General features: G+C 42.3%; 2 protein-coding genes across 7 annotated transcripts in view; both read left to right on the forward strand.

Moving 5' to 3' along the window:
• The window catches only part of LOC109889300 (zinc finger CCCH domain-containing protein 18), a 29,476-nt gene extending 20,049 nt beyond the window's left edge, over positions 1-9,427 (forward strand). For 2 of the 6 annotated variants that reach the window (XM_020480637.2, XM_020480636.2), the window contains exons 13-20: positions 218-577; positions 5,175-5,285; positions 5,692-5,700; positions 6,010-6,212; positions 6,349-6,593; positions 7,548-7,647; positions 7,894-7,993; positions 8,328-9,427. In XM_020480637.2, the coding sequence (XP_020336226.2) occupies positions 218-577; positions 5,175-5,285; positions 5,692-5,700; positions 6,010-6,212; positions 6,349-6,593; positions 7,548-7,647; positions 7,894-7,993; positions 8,328-8,535 (1,336 nt within the window). In that variant the 3' untranslated portion in view covers positions 8,536-9,427. The remainder of the gene's footprint in view (positions 1-217; positions 578-5,174; positions 5,286-5,691; positions 5,701-6,009; positions 6,213-6,348; positions 6,594-7,547; positions 7,648-7,893; positions 7,994-8,327) is intronic. The other 4 variants (XM_020480638.2, XM_020480639.2, XM_020480641.2 and 1 more) reach the window with 4 other exon arrangements.
• Positions 9,428-11,265: 1,838 nt separating this feature from the next.
• On the forward strand, positions 11,266-12,872 carry LOC109888639 (interleukin-17C-like). Its single transcript, XM_020479798.2, has 3 exons — positions 11,266-11,271; positions 11,432-11,685; positions 12,006-12,872. The coding sequence occupies exons 1-3, from the start codon at positions 11,266-11,268 to the stop codon at positions 12,262-12,264; spliced, it is 519 nt and encodes a 172-aa protein (XP_020335387.2). The 3' UTR covers positions 12,265-12,872.
• The last annotated feature ends 2,721 nt before the right edge of the window (positions 12,873-15,593 follow it).

Here is a 15,593-nt window from a genome sequence, read left to right on the forward strand (position 1 = left end):
GCTCAAGAGTCTATAGGTACTGAGTCTTATATAATAATAGAGTAGTTTACGTTTAATTGACATGCTATATGGTTCACCTGAGATGTGTAGCTAGCATGCTTCTGTTGTTAGTCTATAGTCAATCAGTCTTTTGAAGAAAGTATGGGTTTTGCCTTCATTACTGTGACGTGTGAATGCTGCATGCCAAACAACAAAGCAATATACTCTTATTTTCAAGCATCCCACTGAAGCCTGGTACACCTCCCGCTCCTCGTAGGGAGAAGGCACCCCCCAGGAAGGCTCCCAGCCCACCATTGCCAGGCCAGCCTGGGAAACTCCCCAAACCCACCCCGGAAGGGGGCAAGCCCATCAACCACCGCGAGCCCCACGAGGGGGGCCGACCCATGCCGCCTCGGGAGGGGGGCCGACCCATGCCGCCTCGGGAGGGGGGCCGACCCATGCCGCCTCGGGAGGGGGGCCGACCCATGCCGCCTCGGGAGGGGGGCCGACCCATGCCGCCTCGGGAGGGGGGCCGACCCATGCCGCCTCGGGAGGGGGGCCGACGGAAGGAGAGGCAGCAGCACAACCCACCCAGGAGGTAGGACAGAAGTACACACTTCTACTGGCCATCCGTCTTATCACAGGTTCCTCTGTCACATATTAATAACACAGCCAACCTGAGAGCTCAAGGATATCCAGTGATATACCAAATAGGGATGGACATTTGAAATTATTTTACTATTCAAATGATATCATGACATTTGTTTGTATATGCGGGTAGTCCAAACGCAACACACAAATAAAATGCTCTTGACCAATCAAAATGACACAAATGCACATGGCAGTGGTAAACAGCGGACAGACTGCTTTTCTCCGCTAGTTTTGGCTAACAGCAAAAGTGAAAGAGAATTCTGATTTTTCACATTTTCTGGTGTGTTTTGCATTGATCTGTTTCGGGTTTCGGGTTTTGTGGAAACTGTTTGAAGTGTACCGATATCAGGGAGGACTGGAGGGCTAAATGTGCAGCAGTAGCTCAACGTTATAAAAGCTACATTGTGTTTTATTCAATTAAGAATTAAGTGTCATGGTATATATCCTTGTAGCTAACTGTCACTATCATTTTATTTAATTTAGACAGCTGTTTCATTGTTAAAATAGGCCTACAATTATTATATATTTTTTTATGAACACTCACTTAAGTAATCCAATACTAACGTCCGTTTGATTATTCAATTAACTGTTCCCATCCCTAATACCATGGTGCAATGATTGTACAAAATATTGCCACAAATCAAGGAGAGACTATTTTTTCCCATCTGGGTGTTAGTCTGTTTTAAAATGATTGCAGTGAACTCTATTGCGGCTCCACTAACTTGAGACTTAACCGGTTCACATTTTAATATTTTGCAAATCAGATTGTTAACCTTATTTTCAGGCAATATGTCACAGGTAGGCCTAATACCAGGCATATTTGTGAGTGTGTGTGTGTGTGTGTGTGTGGTTTTTTTATTGAAATTGCACGACGAGTATCCCTCAGCTCACAAAGCCACTTTGTATGGCAGGTAGATTTGCATCAGCAGGGGCCTATTCCAGCAGCAGGACTGTGTGTTGGTGAAAGAACTATCCTCTATCTCTGGTTCAGCTGACGGCCATGTCTGGGCCTGCATGGGGAAGAACCCAGGGCTGGTGCTGTGGTCAGGGAAAGGACAGTAAAAGGGTAGGAAAGGACAGCGAGGGGGCGAGCCACTGGCTGTGGTTTCTCTGCCTGCATGGGTAGAATGCACTAGGCTCACGCTGTGTGGGTGGCGTGGTTCTCCCTGTGGAAAATCTCATGTAAAACCTGTTGGCCGGGGGTCCTGCAGCTCTAAAGATGCATTGTGCTCCCCTGTAAAATGTTAATTTATTGACTTGACTGCATGTTTATGTAAGTCATTTTGTTCAGCAATGATTCATAGTTAATGAAACTAACCCTTTTCCTCAACCCTTTTCCCTCAACCCTTTGCCCTCAACCCTTTGCCCTCAACCCTTTTCCTTTAGTGGAACATGAACCATAACGTCATTTCATACCATGGATACATTTTGAATAATGTATGAATGCTTTACTTTCTATCTCTTTTTAGAGTGTTCATGTAATTGAAACATGGAGGACTGGTGTGGAAAGTAGTAAAGTACAAACATTTGCACATTCTATTAACTTTGATGTTAAAGCCCATCGTTGTATGAAATGGTGATTTGAATGTTGTGATGACTTTAGCACTGCTCACCAGGTATCCATGTCACAGGAGCAGGCAAAAGGGTAGGAAGTAAGACGGGCACAGGATTGATGTGCGTGCATCTTAAGGGCTGTCAAGAAATTATTTCAATGGATGTTAGATGCTTTTAGTGTTACCACATAGCTAGGACCAACCTGACTAATTAATTTAAACAAAAGATGCTGTCACTCAGAGATGAATGTTCACAGCTGACTGGCACAATGACGCCTGAGGTGCCGCTGGGAGTTTCCCTTGGCAAGAGGAGTAGGACTTGAAGACTGTTGTAGGCAGTTTCGTAGGTTTTCCTCTCAGGTGAACTTGTATCGTCAGTCACGACGTGACTTGATGTTAGTGGCGTCAAATGAACACAGCTGTTGTTCCTGCTCTGAGGGAAATCTCCCTTCATCTGTGATGCAGCACTCTACTCCACTGCAGGGACAACAGTTTGTTTTAAGTTATATGAATGTGACCTAAAATGCCTTGCCCAAGTATGCAATCAAATCAAAGTTCATTTGTCACGTGTGCCGAATACAACAGGTGTAGGTAGACCTTAGAGTGAAATGCTTACTTACAGGCTCTAACCAATAGTGCAAAAAAGGTGTTAGCTGAACAATCGGTAAGTAAAGAAATAAAACAACAGTAAAAAGACAGGCTATATACAGTAGTGGGGCTACATTCAGACACCGGTTATTCAGGCTGATTGAGGTAGTATGTACATGTAGATATGGTTAAAGTGACTATGCATATTAGAGGTCGACCGATTATGATTTTTCAACGCCGATACCGATTATTGGAGGACCAAAAAAACGATACCAATTAATCGGCCGATTTTAAAAATACATTACATTTTTTTAAAGTATTTTATTTATTTGTAATAATGACAATTACAACGATACTGAATGAACACGTATTTTAACTTAATATAATACATAAATAAAATCTATTTTGCCTCAAATAAATAATGAAACATGTTCAATTTGGTTTAAATAGTGCAAAAACAAAGTGTTGGAGAAGAAAGTAAAAGTGCAATATGTGCCATGTAAGAAAGCTAATGTTTAAGTTCCTTGCTCAGAACATGAGAACATATGAAAGCTGGTGGTTCCTTTTAACATGCGCCTTCAATATTCCCAGGTAAGAAGTTTTAGGTTGTAGTTATTATAGGAATTATAGGACCATTTCTCTCTATACGATTTGTATTTCATTAACCTTTGACTATTGGATGTTCTTATAGGTACTTTAGTATTGCCAGTGTAACAGTATAGCTTCCATCCCTCTCCTCGCTCCTACCTGGGCTCAAACCAGGAACACATCGACAACAGCCACCCTCGAAGCATCGTTACCCATCGCTACACAAAAGCCGCGGCCCTTGCAGAGCAAGGGGAACAATTACTCCAAGTCTCAGAACGAGTGACGTTTGAAACGCTATTAGCGCGCACCCCGCTAATTAGCTAGCCATTTCACATCGGTTACACCAGCCTAATCTCGGGAGTTGATTGGCTTGAAGTCATAAACAGTGCAATGCTTGAAGCACTTCGAAGAGCTGCTGGCAAAAAGCACAAAAGTGCTGTTTGAATGAATGCTTACGAGCCTGCTGCTGCCTACCACCGCTCAGTCAGACTGCTCTATCAAATCATAGACTTAATTATAACATAATAAAACACAGAAATAGGAGCCGTGGGTCATTAATCTGGTCGATTCCGGAAACTGTCATTTCAAAAACAAAAAGTTAATTATTTCGGTGAAATACGGAACTGTTCTGTATATGATCTAACGGGTGGCATCTCTAAGTCTAAACATTGCTGTTACATTGCACAACCTTCAATGTTATGTCATAATTACGTAAAATTCTGGCAAATTAGTTCGCAATGAGCCAGGCGGTCCAAACTGTTGCATATACCCTGACTCTGCGTGCAATGAACGCAAGAGAAGTGACACAATTTCACCTGGTTAATACTGCCTGCTAACCTGGATTTCTTTTAGCTAAATATGCAGCTTTAAAAATATATACTTCTGTGTATTGATTTTTAGAAAGGCATTGATGTTTATCGTTAGGTACACGTTGGAGCAACGACAGTCCTTTTTCGCGAATGTGCACTGCATCGATTATATGCAACGCAGGACACGCTAGATAAACTAGTAATATCATCAACCATGTGTAGTTATAACTAGTGATTATGATTGATTGTTTTTTATAAGATAAGTTTAATGCTAGCTAGCAACTTACCTTGGCTTCTTACTGCATTCGCGTAACAGGCAGGCTCCTCGTGAGGCAGGTGGTTAGAGCGTTGGACTAGTTAACCGTAAGGTTGCAAGATTGAATCCCTGAGCTGACAAGGTAAAAATCTGTCGTTCTGCCTCCTGAACAAGGCAGTTAACCCACCGTTCCTAGGCCGTCATTGAAAATAAGAATGTGTTCTTATCTGACTTGTCTAGTTAAATAAAGGTGTAAAAAAAAATTATTGTAAAATCGGAGTCCAAAAATACTGATTTCCAATTGTTATGAAAACTTGAAATTGGCCCTAATTAATCAGCCATTAAAATTAATCGGTCGACCTCTAATGCATATATGATGAACAGAGAGTAGCATTGGCGTAAAAGAGGGGTTGGTGGGTGGCGGGTGGCAGGTCACAATGCAGATAGCCTGGTTAGCCAATGTGCGGGAGCGTTGGTTCGGTCGGCCCATTTGAGGTAGTATGTACATGAATGTATAGTTAAAGTGACTATGCATATATGATAAACAGAGAATGGCCATGCAGTCGTGGGTGAACAGGGAGTACAGGAGGGGACTGAGCACGCACCCCTGTGGAGCTCCAGTGTTGAGGATCAATTGGACTGACACGTTGTTACTGTGATGTACAATCTACTATTAAAAGTATGATGATCTCTTCGCTCACTGAAATATGTTAATCTTTCTCTCTCCTCTCACTCTATTCCGCTGTTTAGGCGGACAGTCAGTGGCAGTGTGAGCGGCAGTAGTTACTCTGGCTCCAGCTCTCGCTCCAGATCCCGCTCCTCCTCTGCCTCCATCTCACGCTCTGGATCCAAGAAGTCTAGGTAGGATGAATCGATCCCACTTCCACTAACTTCCACTACACTGCTTTAAAAGCTGACAGTTGAGAGAATTTTGCCTCAGAAAGGAGTTATTGACTTGGTGCTGGTACCCCCTGTATATAGCCTCGTTATTATTTTATTGTAACTTTTTTTTATATATATAATTTTTTAAACTTTTATTATTATTTTAGTTTATTTAGTAAATATTTTCTTAACTCTTTTTCTTGAACCGCATTGTAGAGTAAGGACTTGTAACTAAGCATTTCACGGTAAGGTCTACACCTGTTTGTATTCGGTGCATGTAACATATCAACTTTGATTTGATGCAGGTACCACTTTGAAACCGATATGTATTGAATACCTTCTCTCTTGTTTTTCTTTGCTGTTTATCCACTGGTCAACTACCTAGAAAATCCAGGTACTATGCCATTTTATATCTGCCATTTATATTACCCTGGCTTGTACACCTGCTCCTCTCTTCATTTATCTTAACCGTGATTCATCCGTTTGATTGATTTCTCCCCCATTTTGCCCCACCACCCACTCAGTCACCACCTTCTGTTCTTGTGTGTTTTAATCATAATTTGTCATGCTTAATAAAATCCCCCCCACTACAAATGTCGATATTCTGTCAATATTTCCTTCAGCCTGAGTTAGTGTGTGTGCAGGTTTTTGTGACACAGCACTGAGTCTCTCTCTCCCTGTGGCCTGTGTGGTCCCTGTTTAGGTCTCTGAGTGTGAGCAGTGTGTCTAGTGTGTCCTCGGCCTCCTCCAGCAGCAGCTCAGTGAGGAGCGCTGACTCAGATGACATGTACGCTGACCTGGCTAGCCCTGTGTCGTCAGCCAGTTCCCAATCCCCCACCCCCGGACAGCCTCATGCCCGCAAGGAGAGGGTCCCGCCACGGGACAGGGGTCCCAACAAGGACAAAGGTAGCAGTTAGGCTTTTGTCATAGACTCTGCAATTCACTCTTGATTGTATTGTGGTTGACGTGTCATCACAGAATGGCAGCATCTGGTGGTTCTATGGGTTGTATGTTAGTGATGTATACGGTCTGCTCTCCACAGGGAAGCCCACTAAGAAAGATGAGCCCCATCCCCCCAGAGAGGACCGGAGGAAGATTGATACCTCAGGCCTCCCTCATAGACACACCCACGGCCCCATGCCCAGATCTGGGCCTGGCAGCAGGGGGCACGGTCCAGGGGGGCACGGTCCTGGCGGCCACCCCATGCACCCGCCCCACGGACCCCCCATGGGAGCCCCTGGAGGCTATGGCCAGCACAAAGACATCAAACTCACGCTTCTCAACAAGGTGACCGCTGCTGGATTTACTGTTGAAAGTCAACTGCTCTCAATTCAAATAGACTGAGTCTCTGAATTACTATGGAAAAATATGTGGATTAGTGTTGTCCCGAGACTAGTATCGACAGAAATTATGTTCATGTTGGAAAAAAACTGCCTTATGTTGCCACCCACAGTCACATTTATTTATTTTGCAAGCTATAGCACACACTATTTTACAAATGTATGTTTTAAATGACCACAGAGTTCACTATCTGGCATTGTAGGATTGCTATACTGGTATCGTGACAACATTAATTTAGATACAAGTGACACTGATCACACCCTGTGACACTAATAGCATTAGAGTTTAGAGGTGTGAGTATCTTTGTGCGAAGGAGAGGTTGGACAGTCAATGTGACTTCCTCATACTCTTATCAGTCAGACTGAATAACTAGATACTGGGCCTCCCGGGTGGCGCAGTGGTTAAGGGTGCTGTACTGCAGCGCCAGCCAGCTGTGCCACCAGAGACTCTGGGTTCGCGCCCAGGCTCTGTCGTAACCGGCCGTGACCGGGAGGTCCGTGGGGCTACGCACAATTGGCCTAGGCCTGGCCGGTAGGGAAATCCTTGTCTCATCGCGCACCAGCGACTCCTGTGGCGGGCCGGGCGCAGTGCGCGCTAACCAAGGTTGTGTATCGGAGGATGCATGACTTTCGTCTCTCCCGAGCCCGTACGGGAGTTGTAGCGATGAGACAAGCTAGTAGCTACTAAAAAACAATTGGATACCATGAAATTGGGGAGAAAAAGGGGTAACATTTAAAAAAAAAAAAAACTAGATACTAGTACTAATATACCATACTTTTGGTATCGCTGAAATCCTGTGTATTTAAATGCCACCATTGATCATTGAGCAAATGTGATTTTGTCTAATTTTGTTGCTTGTGAACTGTCTGACTAACAATGTATCGCTCTCTCACTCTGTAGCAGCAGGCAGAGCGGGGTAATAGGAAGCGATACATGCCTTCAGACAAGGACAGGCCTACCTCTCCACTCAGCAAGAGGATAGCATTGTCTCCTGAGAGAGGTGAGGGCCTCAAACTGTTCAGAAAACGCTTAGTCTGACATTAATGATGTGTTCTTCCCAAGGAACTCACACACACACACACGTGGTTTGGTTATACCAAATGTGGAAATCCAACTACCAGAGAAACCTTACCGTAGGCTGCATTATCTGTTCTTTCTATATGCTTTGTCTGTGTTGAACCAAGTAATTCATCTGAGGCCACAATTCCCTGCTGTATGTAATCAACTTCCCATCAATGTCCTACAGGTCGTGGTGACAGGAGGATGCCTGGACGGCCCTCACTCTCTCCTAGAATGGACCGGCCCAGAGGCCAGGGCCCTCGCCCCATGCCACCACCGGGAGAAAGGTAGGTGCCCTCTGCTGCTTCTCGTCCAAAACTACACACACAACCCCAATCTGACGCCTCTTTGTTGGTGCTGCCCTTCACCACTGCAGTAGTGATGTCATTTTAGGATGTTAGAGCAACCACAAGCCTTTGTTTTGAATGTGGAACAAGTCACAAAAGTGGAAGCCCCAGAAGTATATGATATACATCAATACACAGGGCATGTGACCCTGTCGTCACTATTTATACATCTACTCGCACCCTCTCTATACAGGTAGATTAATCCCCATGATAACCCTTGTAAATTGTCATAGGCATGTGGCACTAAGCCCAATCATGTCATTTCTCTCTTTAGAAAACGTCCTCTGTCCCCACCACCAAAGTCGTCTGGCAAAGGTCCAGGGGTGTTGTCCTCGGGCTCAGGCAAACAGCCCCCAGGCGGCCCGGGCTCAGGCTCCGGCAAGCCTAGCAGCACACTGTCTCGCCGTGAGGAGCTGCTGAAGCAGCTCAAAGCTGTTGAGGATGCCATCGCCCGCAAGAGGGCCAAGATCCCAGGGAAATAACCCTCACCCTGCCTGCCTGCCTACCCAAGTCGCCCAGGCAACATCAAGCATCAAGGGACATAAGTCACCAATACCTGTCAAGAAGCCTAGCATTCTCTGGAAATGTAAAAAAAGGTGTCTGTCCCTAAATGTAAAGGCCATTGTGTAATTGTTACTGAACAAAATGGCCACCAAAACATTTCTGCTTGTTTGCCCTCAGAGAGAGGTTGTCTAAAAGGTTTTACAGTGCTGAAAAGAAGTAGTAGCAGGGTGTCACTGTTGCTCACTGTTGTCTATTTAGTGAGAAGGAACAATCTTCCCATCGTGTCTCATTGATAAGGTGAATTTATATACTTTTGATCCACACTGTTTCTCTCTGTCTGCCCCTTTTACTGTCTCTTATCTCATGTCCTTTTTTCTTTCTGTTGGGTCGAGTGCTGCTCTTGCCCCATTTGTTCCGTTCTGAAGATCCTGGAAACTGCCTCTAGTCTCCCAACTGGTTCTCTGTACAAACATTTCGTCTGCATTCATTCAGAATGAGAAACACGCTCACAGGACCTCTTGTTCATGGTGGTTATGTCTTAACCAATGACTTCTCCTGTTCTAGGCCTGTGCTCTGTGTTCTCTTGCAGTGTTCATTTTACATACCGTGTACAATAATAGTGAGCATTTGACAAGCACCCATTTTTTTCAAGTGTATGATTGTAGAGAACAAATTGATAGTGATGTGAAGTATTGCTTTTTTAATCTACCCCAAAAAATCTCTAGCTCTTCTCAAGTAATTTACTGTGTTTTATTTTTCTCACATTTTTAGTTGACAGAGTATGAGAGATGGTTGGGGACACCGGAGGATAAGGAGCATCTTGCTTTTGTGACAAAAGGCTTCTAAATAAACTATTTTGATAAAGAGAAACCATCTGTCGTGTGTCTGTTCCTTCTCCATAATTTCACTCTCCCCAATCCTATATTAATTGGATACATGGCTCCATCAATCACTTGTTTTCTCTTGTTCTTCACAGGAGATGAAGTGCAATGTATTGCATGTTGATGTACATTTTCACTACCAAATATAATTTGAAAAACAAGGCTTTCACATGATTACCTCAGATCTTATGAATAATAATGGGCAGGACACATTAGGCTTTCTAGGGTGGGGCAAGGACATCACAGATGCATTCGGATTAACCAATGATATTTGGTGCTTTTCCACTGGCAGTAAATGGCTGGGCTGGGCCGAGGCTCCAGGCAATTACTCTGGAAAAGAGACTGGAGGCAAATGTGATAGAAGACGTGATGATATTGATTTAATGTTAGTGAGGTGGAAATATGAGCCCAGCTAAACTGGTCAATGGTACAAGTCCTACTGATTTAGTGTGTTTGTTCTTCGGGGCAGGGATTTGATCATTGGAAAGTTCATGGTACTTGCCCTTATTGGACTCATCTCAGTTTACACTGAGCCATCTCTAGAGTGGCAGATGTTAATGTATATCTCTCAGACATGTTAATCAGTAAGCAGACTAATAGTCTAGGGTCTGTTTCAACATAACCAGAATATATTAAAACACATGCTCTACTACTTTATCTGCATACAGTCTGATTATTCTGCATACTAAAAGTCCCATACCCTGACAGCTCATTAGCTTACAGATAGAGGGAACTTCTTCATCACAAAGAAAAATACCTATTTATAATGAAGCATGTTGTCTTCTGACAGTTTATTGAAGCCATGTGGCTTGATGGTGAGGATACCTGTCATTTTGACAATCTCATGTGATGTTTGTCATTATAATGCACTGATAAGGCATACTTACTGGTTTGCCCAGCTTTCACACCTTATCTGCTTTCTTTGTAACTGACTTGTATTTCTGGAACCAACTATGTTGGAAATGTTTCAATCAGGAAAAACATGAAAAATACTCCTTGTTCAGTAAGGGTATGACTAGGAGGTGCTGTGAGAGATGAGGTTATTGTGATGACACCATTGTTTGCATCAGAGTGGGACGATCCAGGCTGCAGGAGAAAGTGTTCACCTTGTAGGAAGGCTGATGAGGTTGTCTAGTGAATGAGCTAAATATACTATAATAAGAATACATCAATCATCATCCTTCGTTTATCATGCTGAATTAAACATGAAAAAATATATTTACAGTTTTTTTCCCTCTGAAAGTTTTAGCATACAGTATGTGGTTACATTTATTATTGGTAGAAAACTGAAAAGGTGTAGTAGGATAGGCCAAAATTAGGCTACATTTATTTTATGGATTCAGATTTGATCTATTTTATCCGTGTGTGTATAAATGAACAGTTTTGTTACATTTCTTCATAATTCCTAGCTTCTGTCTTGACTATGGAAACATATCAGTAAGATTACTGTCTGTCAATGGATGCAAGCTGTCTGATAGTATGCCTATGGTCAATATATTGATTATAGCAGCTAATAAAATCAATATGAATAAGTATGTATAGGTGTACACAAGCTCATATAGATTAATGTAATAACAGGTGATGTAATGTTGATGTAAACACAAGCCAAGTCCTGACAGTGGGGACACTCACTGTAGGAAAGAGGAAGCTGGGAACTGAATATAGTGATTTCCATTTCCTCCTACATACGGATTTCCCCAACCAGGTACATCCGCTATAAATTGTAGGATCACTGGCATTATGGCACAAAACAGAGCATAAGCACTTGGACTCCTCTACTAACAAATATATATTTGATATTAGAAAATGCCAGGTCTATTCAAGATTATGCAGGTAAGTGAGAGTTTGACTGCCCTGATTGTTTGAAATTTAACTACACCTGAATGAATGTTGGATTACGTTTTGATCCATCGTTTTGGATTGGTTTTTATTCAAATGGTAATTTATTAATGGTGTTTGTTCGTTTTTATTCATTTATTTCACTCCTTTGCAGACTCTACTTTTACTTGGACTTTTTATTGATAAATTGACTTTGGCATCAGAGACACACAAGCATAAGGGATGCTTCAGTGCAGAAGAACTGGAGGATGGAGCTCTTAAGATCTTGCGTCGAAACCGGTACCTGAAAGACGGTCATATTGATGAAACGCAGTATCACAAGCTGGGTACGAAGAAGACCTGCCCTGCTGTGCTTCATTCACAGTCAGTTGACTACAACAACCGTTCTGTCTCCCCCTGGCGGTACAGGTAAGGCATCTCTTTCTACTCGAAGTAAATACTTTCTGGATAGGTCTAACATTTTATAGCCTCGTACGAACCATCATGATCTCGCGAACTCATATTCTGTTTCGGCACAGAACGTGATCAAAGAATGTGAGCTCCGAGATCAGGATGGTTCGTACGAGGCTACAATTTTACTCATGCAGCCATAGTATTCTCATTCGGACAATAATATAATTTGAGTCAATGTGCATGACATATGGCTAGGAAAGAAAATACACTTTCGTATGTCATTATTAATTGATTAGTTGGCTATTTGGATCATTGGAATGTGACTTTTCCCACAGCATCGATAGCAAGGAGGGACGATTCCCTGAGAAGATTGTTGTTGCTGAATGTCTATGCACGGGATGTATCATCGTCAAAGGGCACGGACATCACGGGGCCGAATACGAAGATTATGGATATAACTCTGTGCCTGTTGTGCAATCCCAGATGGTTTTGATGAAGACCGACTGCACGACCGACCCAGGAAAATATTCATTCAGCTCACATTATATTAAAGTGCCTATTGCCTGCACCTGCGTTAAGGCTAGGACATATTAAGTGCCTCTCATAGAGGATATTTTTTAGACAAACTGTAGTGACATGTTTCACATTTTGTTGTGTTTGTTTTAAAATGCACTTAAGTTATTGAAAGTATAACACTATGCTTATGGATACGAAGCTATCGAGAATACATGGATTTTTACATGACACTCTTAGGTACATTAATGTAGTACTTGTGTTGCAAGGTTGTATTTATTTGATGATCTATTAACTATTTATTAGTCTCGGCAGACGGGTTTCCTCCCACAATGTACCAATGTTCCGGCTGTTGCTCATAGGTCTGGGTTTCAGAGACGAACTATTTATTGAACTATGTTCTCAAGCTATTTATTTATCGATGTTTTTTGGTGACTTTTGTTATTAGGCCTATTCCTTTCAACATCAATGTGTTCTTCTGTTCCTGTTTTCCCATCAACATAATCAAACATTTTAGATAGCTGCCTCTGTTGAAATTGGAAATGGTAAATATTTGAATTTTCTGCGCATTTTACGCAGTATACTATAAGAATCGTTTGATTAGGCTATTTATCGGTATTGATTTTGACAAATTGTACGTGGGTGATGAATTTATAGAAATGTAGCAGAATTTATGAAATGTTATTGTTGTTTCCTTAATAAAGATTACTAATGAAATATCTGCCGATCATGCTTTATTTAGGCCAACCTAAATTATTAAAGGTGGATAAATCTTCGGGGTTATAATATATACTAAGGTTATTTAAAAAGCAACATCAAGACAGCCTTCGTTATTACATTAGCCAATCATTTACTCTTGAGATTTTTATAATAACGATTTGAGAATGAGCGCAGATGAATTGCTTGAAGGCGTCCGACAATTCTTTACCGGTATCTTCTGTTTTCAGATCTATTAAATTATAACCAATCGGATCCACTCCTGAACTACCCACATGAAAAGTGGGTAAAATTTCGGCGACGTGTTTTTAGCAGCATGGCTACAAAAGATAACAGGTCTTGAAATAAAAACGGTACAGGACCTCTGCTAAAGAAATATAAAACATAAATATGCCATACTGCCTGCACGTAGTGTTCTCACTAAACCTCTCGGAGGTAAGTTAATATTCAGTGTGATTTAGCGAAAGACGCTCATCATTATTATGTACAGTACCAGTCAAATGTTTGGACACACTTAATCATTACAAGGTTTTTCTTTATTTTGTACTATTTTCTACATTGTAGAATAATAGTAAATACATCAAAACTATGAAATATCACATATGGAATCATTTAGTAACCAAAAAAGTGTTAAACAAATCAAAATATATTTTAGATTCTTCAAAGTAGCCACCCTTTGCCTTGATGACAGCTTTGCACATTGTTGGCATTCTCTCAACCAGCTTCATGAGGTAGTCACCTGGAATGCATCTCAATTAACATGTGTGCCTTTTTAAAAGTTTATTTGTGGAATTTCTTTCCTTAATGCGTGAGCCAATCAATTGTGTTGTGACAAGGTAGGGGTTGTATACAGAAGATAGCCCTATTGGTAAAAGACCAAGTCCATATTATGGCAAGGACAGCTCAAATATGCAAAGAGACACGACAGTCCATCATTACTTTAAGACATGAAGGTCAGTCAATGCAGAACATTTCAAGAACTTTGAACGTTTTTTCAAGTGCAGTCACAAAAACCACCAAGCGCTATGATGAAACTGGCTCTCATGAGGACCGCCACAGGAAAGAAAGAGCCAGAGTTACCTCTGCTGCAGAGAATTAGTTCATTAGAGTTACCAGTCTCAGAAATTGCAGCATTTACCCAAGTAAATGCTTCACAGAGTTCAAGTAACAGACACATCTTAACATCAACTGTTCAGAGGAGACTGCGTGAATCAGGCCTTCATGGTTGAATTGCTGTAAAGAAACCACTACTAAAGGACACCAATAAGAAGAAGAGACTTGCTTGGGACAAGAAACACAAGCAATGGACATTAGACTAGTGGAAATCTGTCCTTTGGTCTGATGAGTCCAAATTTGAGATGTTTTGTTCCAACCGCTGTGTCTTTGTGAGATGCAGAGTAGGTGAACGGATGATTTCTGCTGTGTGTGGTTCCCATCGTGAAGCATGGAGAAGGAGGTGTGATGGTGTGGGGGTGCTTTGCTGGTGACACTGTCAGTGATTAATTTAAAATTCAAGGCACACTTAACCAGCATAGCTACCACAGCATTCTGCAGCGATACGCAATCCCATCTGGTTTGCAGTTAGTGGGACTCTCATTGGTTTTTCAATAGGACAACGACCCAACACACCTCCAGGCTGTGTAAGGGCTATTTGACCAAGAAGGAGAGTGATGGAGTGCTGCATCAGATGACCTGGCCTCCACAATCACCCGACCTCAACCCAATTGAGATGGTTTGGAATGAGTTGGACCGCAGAGGGAAGGAAAAGCAGCCAACAAGTGCTCAGCATATGTAGGAAATGCTTCAAGACTATTGGAAAAGCATTCCTCATGAAGCTGGTTGAGAGAATGCAAAGAGTTTGCAAAGCTGTCATCAAGGCAAATAGTGGATACTTTAAAGAATCTAAAATATATTTAGATTTGTTTAACACTTTTTTGGTTACTTTATGATCCCATGTGTTATTTCATAGTTTTGATGTATTCACTATTATTATATTATTCTCGAACATAGTAAAAATGAATGCGTAGGTGTCCAAACCTTTGACTGGTACTGTTTGTGTACAGTGTTAGCTAGCTAGCTAAGCCACATATGAATAAGGGAAAGCTGTCTACCCCAATGCTACATTTACATTTATCCATGTCAGAAGAGAAATAGCTGTGACTAGTTAGCTTTGTAAAAACGTTAAGGGAGAGGTTGTTGTCCTGGCACCACACGGCCAGGTCTCTGACCTCCTCCATATATGCTGTCTCATCGTTGTTGGTGATCATGCTGGAGTCGTGCCTGGCAGTGCAGTCATGAGTGAAGTGAAGTGAGTACAGGAGGGGACTGAGCATGCACCCCTGAGGGGCCCCCATGTTCAGAATCAGCGCGGCGGATGTGTTGTTACCTACCCTTACCAAATGGGCGGCCCGTCAGGAAGTCCAGGATCCAGTTGCAGAGGGAGGTGTTTAGTGCCAGGGTCCCTAGCTTAGTGATGAGCTTTGAGGGCAATATGGTGTTGGAACGCTGAGCTGTAGTCAATGAATAGCATTCTCATATAGGTGTTCCTTTTGTCCAGGTGTGAAAGAGCAGTGTGGAGTGCTGGGGCGGTCTGTGGATCTGTTGGGGCGGTCTGCAAATTGGAGTGGGTCTAGGGTTTCTGGGATAATAGTGTTGATGTGAGCCATGACCAGTCTTTCAAAGCACTTCATGGC

This window comes from Oncorhynchus kisutch, linkage group LG4 (genome assembly GCF_002021735.2).
Source record: "Oncorhynchus kisutch isolate 150728-3 linkage group LG4, Okis_V2, whole genome shotgun sequence".
In the NCBI taxonomy this organism is placed as follows: domain Eukaryota; kingdom Metazoa; phylum Chordata; class Actinopteri; order Salmoniformes; family Salmonidae; genus Oncorhynchus; species Oncorhynchus kisutch.

Excerpts from the sequence above, each read along its gene's own strand:
- LOC109888639 (XM_020479798.2), top strand. Across the intron at positions 11,686-12,005 it reads GTCTCCCCCTGGCGGTACAG|CATCGATAGCAAGGAGGGAC; the intron begins GTAAGGCATCTC and ends CTTTTCCCACAG.